General features: G+C 43.6%; 2 protein-coding genes across 2 annotated transcripts in view; one reads left to right on the top strand and one right to left on the bottom strand.

Moving 5' to 3' along the window:
• SATB1 (SATB homeobox 1) overlaps positions 1-6,036 on the bottom strand; it is a 92,285-nt gene extending 86,249 nt beyond the window's left edge. The window contains exon 1 of the mRNA XM_051808287.1: positions 5,935-6,036. The gene's annotated coding sequence lies outside the window, so the exon portion shown is untranslated. The remainder of the gene's footprint in view (positions 1-5,934) is intronic.
• On the top strand, positions 5,687-12,476 carry LOC127480365 (translation initiation factor IF-2). The gene is made up of 2 exons (XM_051808447.1): positions 5,687-7,437; positions 10,724-12,476. The coding sequence occupies exon 1, from the start codon at positions 5,687-5,689 to the stop codon at positions 6,959-6,961; it is 1,275 nt and encodes a 424-aa protein (XP_051664407.1). The 3' UTR covers positions 6,962-7,437; positions 10,724-12,476.
• The last annotated feature ends 216 nt before the right edge of the window (positions 12,477-12,692 follow it).

Here is a 12,692-nt window from a genome sequence, read left to right as displayed (position 1 = left end):
TTGAGTTCAGAGCAGCAATTCTTGGCACTTGTGCTGAAAACGTTTTCCACTCTAGGACTGATCTACAAATGCAAAGAATTACTTAATCCTTCGGTGTTCTATGAAACAAATATATTACTAATTTTATAGCTAAGTAAATAAACCATATTAAAGCGTATTAAAGGCCACATTTGTAGAAGAATAGTGCGCGGCAGCTTCCTTTTCTTTCATCTGAAGTTGTGACTACTGAGCATTTTCAAAATCAAAGTCACAGCATTAAGGATGGCAAACATAGCATGGACAGTTATGAACCCAAAATCACACATTTTTGTCAGGGCTGAAACCAGAACCAGGAGTCCAGACACTAGAAAAAATTATAAGACAGTCCTCCAAGTATATGTGAACTGAGTACATCACCACTTTGTCTAGTGAGCAGCAAGTGGAATGATCCACAAATGATTGCTGCTGGCCAAATAAATCCTGTCAGAGCAGGATCCTGGGAAGATGAGATGCACTCGAGGTTTAAAGCACCTCCCTTATCTCCTCAGGTCATATCATGTCATAATGTCCCAAGGGAAAGATAGAGCAGATAGTCGCTGGAAGTTATGTAAGGCCAACACAGCTGATAGATGTGGCCCATCCTGATGTTCTGCACCCAGGTGCAGCTGGGGTGACTGAGGCCCATCTGCAGGCAAGCAGACTCTTCTGCCTATCTAACCTGCAGTTCACAACAGAGAAGCACAAGGTGGCGAGAGCTAACTCCTGTGAGCCTACAGCTGGGGAGAGGTGTCTCCAGCGATGCTTTACAGCAGCTCACAGAGCAGAGCTAGCACAGGCTCCAGTGAAAGGAAGTCTTCTTAGAGTCCTAATCCCAGCATACACAGATGCGCAGTGTCTCACAGGACAACCAATCTCCACAGAGATCACTGTGTTGGTGTTCCAAATAAATAGCTAAGAGGTGGACCTTAGCATAAATACTAAGTGTTAGTGTGTTTCTTAGCCCATCTGAACACCTAACACTGATACTCTACAAAAACTGTAAAAACGAAGGTTTACCAACCTCTGCAGTGACACACCAGTGTGGATGGGAGCAAAGTCAGGCCCAACAAGTTTAAAAGGAAATATTTACTATTCAGACAGTGCCTGAGGTATGTTACTACACTCTACTCTACTATTACTACTACATTGCATTGCCATTCCTACTATACTGCACCAGATAACACAGATTAGGAGTAGATTACAGCTGGTACAGGGCACGAGGACCAGATCAGAACATATGTACAAGATCAGTACTGACAAGTCTCCTTAAAATTAATCTTTATCAAGACTTATACCTACTGAGAGCAATGCAGTGCAGAAACCATTAGAAAGTAGACATTTGCAAAGCAACAGAATGGATACCAATTAAGTAATGAAGGGTTGGTGATAACTGTGGTTAACTTAGATGCCCCAGGATGGCACATATTCAAAAACACCAACATTTTTGAAGGAAATTTAGTATTATTAGTGTATCCTTTATACATTACAGTATATCCTTTTGGAAGTAACAGTTACAAGTTATGGTCAGGGTTATTGAGAGTTAAGGATACCACTGCCACGGGAACTGACAAACAAGTCAACTTAATGTTAAGTAATAATTTCAGAATCTGAGGAAAAAATGGACCTCTGATGTAGAGGTTATTACTGTAATTCTCCAACAGAGAATTTAGGGGAAGCTTTCTGCAAACTATGGGTTATTCTGACTACAGTTATCTTCAGTTCAAATGCCAGGTACTTGGATGCATTAGTCCAAGATTAAAAGTAATATCAACAGGGCTTTCTGACATGGACTTTATAAAGTTGCAGAATTTCAGTATAACAGGCAGTAAGAACAGTAAGTTACTCTTTAACCGTCAAACTGTTTTACTTTTTTTTTTTTTTTTTTAGAATCAGTAGCAACTTTGTGACAACTAAAGTTTAAAAAATGCACTTGATTGCATAGTGACAGATTTGCAGAACATTTTTCATCACACACACATATGTGCTTTCAGTTATTAATAAAATGCTTCTGCCCTTAATCTGCCATTGCCTGAATATACAATTTCAGTGTCTTGGATAGACAAATACTGTTAAGGAATTCTGTTTTCCCTGTTTGAGATGTAATTCAATTACACCAAGTAAAACAGAATACTATGTCTTTAAAACTGGCTTTGGCATGCCACAGAAAGGAATACCGAATCACTTTTCTGTTAAGTTCCTCTTGGAGTGGAATGATAACAAAACTTTCTTCTCTTCTTCACCCCCCCCTTCGTTTTTTCCTCATTTTAAACAAGGAAGAGCCAGCAGCCCTCGGTAACACCACAGGTAGATATTAAACTGGAGACAGCCATTATTTAGTGGCGACAGGAATATAAATACATGCACTAACCTATAAGCTGGTGTTTACTTCAGGAAAGTAAGTCATATTTTTTCCTCTGATTGCCGTGCTGTCAGTTTAATGCAGCGTAAATAAACAGTAGGTGCATGATAGCTTTAAGTAGAAAGTGTTCATTCCACAAGAGGAGCAGATTACTAAAGCCTGATGCCTATAACGGCAAAAGCAGAACTTCCATTTTACCTGAAAATATAGCCTTCCACGCTAAGAGACTTGTGGCTTTTCTATTAAATTAATTTGTCAGAATTCTATGAAAAATATTATGTACTCAAAGAACTTTACCAAAAACATTCATTTTTGCAGCCCTCAACTTGAACCATTTGAAAAAAACAAAAGCCAATCACTCCTCTGTAATTTCATCATCTCATTGCTCTAAATGAAAGCTTTATATAATCAACCTAATATAACAGAAAATAAAATGATATATAGAATTGCCTATACTTTGAGTTATTTTGTTCTTATAAATATATTCCCTGACTGAAAGTAAAAAAATTCCCCTTTGGAAAAAGCAATGATGTCTGAGAAGATTGTATATACACTCTACATCTATTAACATAAATTATAAGAAAGTAAAACGTTCCAGATGTGTTTAAACTGTTGTAGAAGGAAAGTTTGTGGCTTCATTGGTTATATATTAAATATATCTAGAGAGAGCAATGGCAGTTATACACAAGAAGGCAATAAAATGCTTCACTAGAGTCTATGTTAAAATACCATAGTTCCTAGAAATATGACTAAAATATTTCAGAAGTCATATTTCCTCCAGTTTTAATTCAGAAATCTGCTTTTAATATCTTTTTCTATATATTACATGATATTTTGTTAATAAAATAATCTTGATTTTTTTCCCCCAATACAGCTGGAAACCTAAAGAATTACTTCAAATTTCTCCGACAATGCTTAGATTAAAAAATAGATGACAATAAAAAGGTGACAATATTTCCAAAAATTGAATAGTTGATACATGTAAAAGATTTGGTGGTTTGCTTTTTAACAAGAACATCAGACTTCAGCTGATTGTCTTCTAAATGGCAGTAAACCCCTCTCTAGCCCAAACCTGAAATGCGGGAGAAACCTCTGTAAGAGGTTTTTGTGCTGCGGGGGTGGATTTGTCCATGTCCCCAGCAGGGCTGAACGTGGTGATGGTCGGTGCCTGTGGGATACTGGCAGGGCTGCAGGAATGGCTGCAGGCAGGGCTGGCGCTGCCTGTCCTGCCTTGGGAAGCACATGAACAGAGGGCAGGTGCTCATCCGCTGACCTGCTGGGCCTACGCTGCAAACCAAAAAGGTGTCCTGCTCGCATACAAGGTGGGGCAGTCTCTCTCTGCTTTTCATGCTGCCAAAGCACTATGTCCCATCAGTGAGTTACAGATCGACTCTGCTTTACAGTGTTTTCTTAGGAGCACAGCAGCAGGTTAGGAATCATGCGAATCACTAAAATAACAGGCGAGGGGAAACTGCAAGAGTTACTTTCCTATTTAAAGAATTAAGAAAACAGAATATAAAAAGGAAATGGACAGTTTTTCAAAGTGCATGCACAAAAAGCATTTCATTTAAATATTTTTTGTTCCAGTAAACTCTTTTGCATACAAAGGACTTATTTATTACATATTTGGACTTGTGGGAAAAAGGGAAGGAATGCACTGATTCCTGAAATAACTCTACAGTCTTTTTGGAGACTTCGCTCTTCTGTGCTCTTGTTCTACTCTGAACAGTTTTATTCCAGGGACAGAGGAATTCCTTGGAGTCAGTTGTTTCTTTTCCACTAGCTGTATTCAGGAGTGGGCATACATAGCATACCAGCCAGTGATTTTAATTTCTCCTCTGTTGCCTTATTATGTGTGTGCGTTGTCTGTTCAGACGCATGCTTATACGTGAACACGCATTTTCTGTCTGCTCATTTTTTTACCTACTCTATGTTATTTCACATTTCCATGGAAAACCATTGCTTCAACTTGAAAAGCAAGGTACTACCAATAATAATCTTAAATAGGAAGTGAATTAGAAAATTAGTGTATGTATAAAACATATTAAAGAGCATATAGGAGTACGGGACTGAAAAGAGCACTCTCAAATTCTACAAATAGTGCTGCAGAGTAATTAGAAGATAGAAATTGCGGTGAACATCCTACATTCATGTCTATACACTCTACACTTACAGTTTCAAGTTGTTTTTGAATAGTGCGCCTGATTTGACACATTTCTATCTGGTGATTGTGTTAAATGCTTGAAGAGACAGTGAAATATCCAAGCATTCCTTGTGCTAACTACAGCTGAAATTTTACACTTATTGTAACCTTTTCTAACAATGTGAGAAAAACAGAGTAAATATATTAAATTTGTTTCACAACAGATGCTTAGGTTGTTAATATTTAAGATGCCTATTCATGCTATTCCTGTCTGCACATTTGTCAAAAATGTAAGCTTGAATGCTAATGTTTGCCAGCAGACTACAGCAGACAAATATACGAATGCACTGTACCAAAATAATATAAAGTAGAAATAAAGGGCTGCTGCTAACTCCCACCCAAGCAGCACGGACCAGAATGAAAGGGCACCTCCAGATCACATGCCCTGGAGTCTCTGCATCTGAATTTGAGAATTATTTTCTCAAAAGTGCTGCGCTCATTTGGATGGACTAAAACCAACGGAAAGCTTTCCTCAGTTTAAACTCATTTCAGCTTAGGAGCTGGTGCAAAGTGTTTCAGCAAACTTGCATTTTAGCGAAGTTTCTCTCGCAGTCAGAGAAAGCTGGAGACTGGCAGAGGGAAACTCCGGGTCGGGCAGGTGCCTGTCAGGAGCGCTCCCCCAGGCAGCCGGCAGGGACGACGACAAAGGGGCGAGGGTTTAGCAAAACCTCGGGTGGCGGGTTCGGAGAAGGAGCGGAAAAATCAAAAATAAAATCCTGGAGCACAGAGGCGAGCGAGTTCCTGGCACTGCTCCCCGTGACAGCGGCAGCGCCGGGTCGCGCCGCGGGCGGGCGGGGGGAACGTGCCACCCACTGCCACGGGCGCGCCCGCGGCTGGGCCAGCCGCCGCCGCTCGGCCGCCGGGCAACCCCGACGCCCCGCGGAAGTACCACCCCGCGACCCCCCACCCGGCTTCCCGCGACCCCCCAGCCCGCTCCGAGCCGCCGCCTCGCCCCGCACCGCTCGCCGTCGGGGGCGCCGCCGCCCCGTACCCGCCGCTGCCGGGAGGCGCGCGGGGCCGGGTGAGAACTTTGCCAAACTTCTACGTTTTTTTTTTTTTCCCCCCTCTGTCACCCATTCCCCCTGCTCTCCCTGTGCCGGTGGTGGATGAGGCGGCAGCGGAGCGGAACGGGGCCGGCGAGCGCCAGCGGCGCGGCGGCAGGTGTGAGCCCGTGCCGGCCGAGTAGCTCCTGCAGCGGCAGCGCCGAGCGGAGCCACCCGCCCCTCGCCTCCCCCCGCCCGCCCTCTCGTGCCGGCACCGCCGGCCTCGGTAAATCAGCGCGGCGGGTGCCCCCGGCACGGCCCCGTCCCCCCCGTCCCCGAGGAGCGACGCCGAAGGAGCGGGACCGACTCACTCATGGGAGCGCGGCGGGCGAGGCCGGCGACACCTCCGGCTTCCGAGGCGCCGGCGAAGTTAATTGCACTGAAGTTCAAGTTGTCTTTTCACCCATCAGGAGTGGGCGTTTAAAGGAAGGAGAGCGAGGAGGAGGAGGGGGAGGGGGAGGGGGGAGAGTCTCTCTCGCTCGCTCGCTCTCGCGCACACACACGCACACACACACAGGCACACGCATGCACTCGCACACACACACACACACACACACACGCACACGCACCCGCCCGCTCGGCTCCGCTTCCGAGCTGCCTCAGCAAGGAGGAGCCCGGACGGAAAACACCAGGGCAGCAAGGTACCGGCGTGGGGCAGCCCTGCCTCTTGCCTGCGTGTCTGTGCGGTGTGCGTGCGCGTGTGTGTGTATATGTGTGTGTGTGTGTGTGTGTGCCCGCGTTCCCCCCGCCCGCTGTCTCGCACAGCCCCTCCGGGCGGGGAGGTGCGCGCTGCCCCCGGGGAGGGGGCGGCGGTGCCGTCGGGGCAGCGCGGCCGCGGGAGGCCGGTCCGACTGGGGCCGGGGCACTGCGAGCCCTGCGCCGCCGCTCGGCTCCGCGCCTGCTGCTTCCTGCCTGCGCGGCGGCGGTGGGGAGGTGGGGGGAGGAAGAACCGAGCAGCGGCTGGAACGCGGAGGTGGCGTGTGTCTGTTTGTGTGTGCGCGGCGTCTCCTCCTCTCCAGCGGCTCCCGGCCCCGCGTGGCGGTGGGGCTGACTTGGTGGAAGTCCCGAGGGGTGAGGGCGTGCGAGCGTCCATCCCTACCACCCCCCCTGCCCCGCCGCCGTGCGACTCGGGTCGGAACCCTCCGCCGTCCCCGCATTGCCTTCCCCCGGCACCGCGCCCCCGGCCCTCTCTCCGCCCTCCTCGGCCCCCGGTTTCCCCCTTCTGTCCATGTTTCCCCCACTCCTTTATTTCCAGACCTGCCCCCGCGCCGCTACTCCCAGCGCCCTGGCGGCTGCCCCTTTCGGGCAGGCAGTGCCCCACGGCCACCTGCGATTTGAAGTAGCTGAGGGAGCGATGCTCCGCGACCGCGCTGGCGGCCTTTCAGGGTTGGGGATGCGTCCCCCGGAGGCCTCTGCCCGCCCAGCACCTCCGCTTCCCCATCGGGCCGGGAGCGGGGTCGGGTCCCGCCGCTCATCACCCCTGGTGCTCCTGACTGGTGTTTCACCCGGCACCACATGCTCCTCGGTAACGCTGTTTGAGAATTGCCTTTTTTCGTGAAACTTCTCCTTGGGGAAGTACTTGTTCTCTTTTCTTTTGTTTTTAAGACCTTCTTCTCCCTCTTCGTCGATGCAGGATTTGGAAGCAGACTTCCTGGAGAAGGACGCTGGCAATGAGTGCAGGTTTCCCTGAAAGCTGAGGCTGTTTCTTATTCCCTAGGAGACTGAGAAGAGGGGGGGCCCCGGATGTCAGCCCAATCTCCCGTTTTTTATTTGTCTCGACTTTGAGGCAGATTTTCAGCTCTGGGAACTGACAGGTACAATTCCTGTAGGCACCTTTGCATGTCTCATAAACAAGACCAAGGCCAAGAAGTTGATAAGTCAGTGCTTTTCCTAGTTAACCAGCGGTATGCCCTTCTATTAATTGCTATTAGAAAGTTAACCTTGTTGCTCAGTTATTGAATAATCATTAATCCATGGAGGATACACAAGCCCAAAGGTTAATAATAGGAATAGCAATTAATAATATTGACCTTGCCAGTGGGAAGAGTATTTTTGTCATAGTTATTAAAAGGCACTCCTATTTGTACTGTGTACAGTGGTGCACATTTGGACCCAATATGCTGAGTACCAAATTAATGCAACAACACCAGAAATCAATTTACCCCATTATCTCCATGTTATCAGTCCTCTGACTTTTTCTCCCTTTAAAACATATCATTCACTATTCTCAGTTTAGATAGAAATGCTAGGTCTTTAATCAATTCTGACATTTCCACTAGAAAATAACATCAAGCTCACTTACACAGATAAAAATTTATTTGCCTGCAGCTGATTTGTTGTAGTGCTTTGGACCTATTCATTTCTCAGAGAGAATTTAGCTTTCTGTGGTCTTTTGATACCATGGGGTAATAAATAGGAAATCAGTACAAAGGGGACATTCTCACTTTTATAAGTCCAACTCCCCCCTCCCTAGAGCTGCCTCCTCACAGGGCTACTCAGACTGACTGACTGACTAACCTGCATCTTCCATTGTCAAAGATCCATCTCCTTTATTTTGTATCACATTTCTGACTGGCTGGTCAGTAAGCCCTAATAATAATCATGTTTCATGTCTCAGAAATCTAATAGTCAAGTTACTCATTGTTACAAATTGCAACTAAGCTATGTGGGTTAGCGCGTTATCCCTACTTTAAAGGCAGGGAAACTGAAACAGGAAAATTAACACATTTGCCTGAGGCTACACATGGATTTAAGAGCAGATCCAGGACTGGAACTGAATTTAGACCAAGCTCCCTCTTAAAGGTTCTTAAGTGTGCTATGGAAAATGCTTCTTTAAAGAAGAAATGTAACGTAAACCTTATTTTTCATCAATTTTGTACGTTAGTCAAAATACATTTTTTTTTTAGCTCACATTTCCTTTTGTAAAGATAAGATTTATCCAACTTTAAAAAAAAAGTGTGGTGGTACCTTTCAACTACATAGGCCAGTTTACTTTGGAAAAAAATATTTAACATGAGGTTGTGAACAGTAATGGGAACAGAATTGCTTGTTATTAGGCTCCTGTGAACAATATTTGCTGAATGTTATGGTATAGTTACAGGTCAACAAAACATAATGAGAAGTCCAGCATTAGTATAGGTAAGTTATTCTTGCTTACCTAGTGTGCATCAGTTTTCACTATAATGCACTTTCAGTGCTTTCAGTATCAAAATACTTAGCATGGGTCTAAACATTGAAAAATATATGGGACAACCATATACTGTGTTTGAGAGTTATGTACCAAGTCGTGTCATTCATGTCACTGAAGCAAGACATATATTGCCTGCCCTTTAACTGTGGCATGTCATGAAAGCTGTGTGGTATGACTGAGCACAGATGGCATGCCTAAAAAGCAGGCATACAATATAACTTTCCTGTTACTGACACGTAGACATTTCCTCTTCCTCAATGTCCACCCCTAGATGTTTGCTTGCCCAGCCTTCTACAGGAACTATAGAAAGTCCTGCTCATCCTGCTCTTCCCTGGTGCCTGGAATTGTACAGTCAAAACCCTATACGGAATAAATGTTGGCTTTTTTTAAAATTTTTTTTTTTATTTATTTATGCTGACAGCTCCGTTCTGAGCATTTTTAGAGTCCTGATTTGAGGCAAGTGGGTGCAGATCTCATTCAAATAGTCATTCTCCAATACCATTAGCATTACCTGCCAAAAATGAAAGTGGCATATGAATCACAATAAGCTACTCATGAATTTGTGGATTTAGAACCTGCCAAGGAAAGATATACATGAGATTTCAAAGTCCCACCAGTTGCAGGGACTTTGAATAGTATGTAAAAGTACGTTTATCCAAAGACCATCTTATTGATGACCCATTCTATAAGGGCTACAGACATAAGTGATTCCAGGGAAGGGTAATACTGACTGAAAATATTTCTGTTTTCATCTTTCACTTACAAGTGAGATAGTGAAAGTGATGAAACTGCTAATTGTAACTATGTCAGAGACCTTTCCTGAGGTGCTTCTTATGGAAGTGCTACTGTGACTCTTGTGTGAGAAGAGCTTTAAAATCCTCTGGGAAATATCCCAGTTGCTTTCCAGTTCCTTTCAGACATGTAAATATCTTTATGTTTAGGCATGAGTAGAGAGGGGTGGAAAACGAAGTTCAGTGAGGAGTAGAATGGGGTTAAAAGCATCCACATAGATCCAGGAACCAAATACATACATGTGTCTTTTTTTTTTTCTCTATCTGATGTTAGCTGGGAAAATGAAATGTTCATTATCAAGAAGAAACACTGCATAAATGTGTGGATACTTGAGATTTATGTTTACCCGTGATTGACAGAGAAGGCCATCTTCTGCCTGAAATTACAGATGAGCAACAGAACTCTCAGTAATGCTCAGATACTTATGTTGTTTTCAAGTAATATGTACATTACCAAGTATGGTTTATTTCCAGCTTGTAGTATATGAATAATGCTACATGAGTGAAAAAAACTACATGCCACCTAGCATGCCCTACGATTGTTTGCTTTTTTCGTGGTTTGCTTTAAGCTAAGCACATCAGAAACTGAAAATAACATTTGGGTCTTTTTTCCTTTTTAACATAAAAAACCCACAGCCAAGGTTTTGTAAACTATTTATATGTTGTTACTTGTGAAACATAACAAAGAAACCTGCATACTAGCATGGTCTACACATAGATGTCTCAGCTGCTTGTTGAAATGTTAAGACGCGGTTTGAGTAACTGTGTTCCAACCGGTTATAAGCATTACCTGTTGTAGGATGAAAATGGTAGTGAACAAATACAACCATGCATTGTAGCCTTCTGTGCATATTTTAGGTGCAAGTGGCCATTATCAGCAGTACCTCAACCTTGTCTGGTATTCCGTCTCACTGTTGACTCAGTGGAAGGTAGTCAGACTTTTCTGAATGTATCGTCAGGGTATTTCTGCAGTCTTGATTATTCTACTCTTTGTTGGTTAGACACCAATCTCCCAAGCTTAGGCTTATGCCACCTCACTATCTGAATGTCTCTCCTGAAAATTTGTTTTCTGAAATGGGAATCTTGTCAGTAATAACAAATTCATCTATCTGTCTCCAGACTGGTTTAAGTGTCCTCCAGTCACTTAGTGAAGACCTGTGTTTTCCAGCCTTGATGCTACAGTACGTCAGTCCATTCAACTTCTCTCCAAGATGGTAACTACTTTCTGTTCCACATCTCTTACACAAGATCTTTGGATTACTTAAAAAAGTAAGCTGCATCCTGTATATTTCCTCTTAAAACTTCTCTTTAGGAAAAAAATCAACTTATTGTGGGTACATTAGTGATATCAAACTCACTTCTGTTTTGTCTGACTGCTCTCTCCATCTTCTGCCAGTCTAAAAAGTGTAATTTTTTAAAGGGTTGAAGGAGTTATATTAATATTTGTGTGAACCATTTTTCCTGCTCATTGTCTGTTCTTTTCTCCTTCCCCTTGGTGTCTGGTTCATCTTGGCTGCTTTTAAAAATTCTGTTGCCTCTAGTGAGGGACTGCCAGATTAAACCAGTGAAGAGAAACCAGGTGACTGTCTACTTTTATGAATATAGGTTGTGTATAATAAATTCAGGTTTTACATCTATGCAAATGAAATCATCATATGATTCTGACTACATGCATTTTTTATCAAATATGGCATATATTTCACAAATTATATTTAACTTGTAGTCATGTTGCAATTTTAAATACCTAACTAGGAGTTAAAAGGTATGCCACTAGGTCTTGGTAAATAGGTTTACAAACACAGAAGAAATAGAAGAAATTTACCTTTTTTCTTGTATTCCTGGTAAGTTCAGTGAAAAAGTTTTTCCTGCTATAGGTGATAATATTAAACATCTCACATACTGTTTGTCTTTAGAGACAAAAATACATTTCGTTACTAGAAATGTAGAGATTTTGTAGGGGCCTAAACAGAACATGGCCAGAATGAGGAAGTTTTAAAGCAACATGTCTTTGGCCTGGAGTTTACAGCATCTAGTTAGTAGGGCTTTTTGCTAATGTTTCTATCATGGAGTGGAAGTCAAATGTCAAAATAAACTTTTTACTTCCGCAAAATTATATATTCACCTTGGGAATATTGTGAAGTGAAAATAGGATTTAGCAAAATTCTTTCTGTGGGATTTATCGACAGACAGGGCAGTTTTAGTGTCAAGCCCTAAGCCTTGCAATATGATTCCCAGCCATAGGTGCACCATACTTTGACTAATCAGTCTGTCAGCTGAGCTACGACAAGGATTATGCTGTAAAGGCAACAACTCAATGCTTTCCATGTCAACTCTCTTTGGTAATTGCTGCTGTTTTTTCTTAAATAAAAAGATATTTTGGTGAGCACAAAGATGTCTCTGTCAATACTTGTGTTTTGATCAATAAGAGGATCTGGATGGTGTGAAATGTGGGACTCAGTTAGAACTGAAACATCTGAACAAACAGCTGTGATTCACAAAACCTCTGCTAAGCAGTTGCCTAAACCTCAAAGCACTATGTTTGCCTGTCGTGATCCATGCCTTGGAGTTAGTTCCTTTTCCACCTGTGGCTCCCAAGTGGCTTTCCAGGAGTGTTCATGCCCACCCAAGTCCTCTGGACATAAGTACTGCGATATTCTTCCACTCAAGTGTCCTGGTCATCTTGACCTCCTGATCACTTCTGGAGTGTGCCCAGATTCCCTGACATGACTGGCTTTTTGACAAAGTGCAGCAGCGTCACAGCGGTAATGATAGGACTTATTCCCAGGACTGTTTTTACTTTTTTTTTTTTTTTTTGAGGGGGATGTTTTGTGTATTCCACAACAATTTAACATAGTGAAGACAGAAATAATCCCGAGAAAACTCAGTGTGTGCCCCAGCCCTGGGAATAACCTAAACATTAGATTATGATCTTGAATTCATTTGTGCTCAAGGGCGCTGTTTCAGCAGAAGGGTCGAGACTGCCTCTTCTAAAATAACCATCAGCCTGGTGGTCAGAGTCCTCCCTGGGGTGAGAGGAGTTGTGAATTGGGGCCTTTCAGGGCAGGAGAGATGAATCCCATGATTGTGT

This window comes from Manacus candei, unplaced genomic scaffold (genome assembly GCF_025592945.1).
Source record: "Manacus candei isolate 608988 ecotype Guabito, Panama unplaced genomic scaffold, ASM2559294v1 h1tg000072l, whole genome shotgun sequence".
Lineage (NCBI taxonomy): Eukaryota > Metazoa > Chordata > Aves > Passeriformes > Pipridae > Manacus > Manacus candei.
The sequence above is the reverse complement of the archived record's forward strand: the minus strand, read 5'-3'. Positions and strand labels throughout refer to the sequence as shown.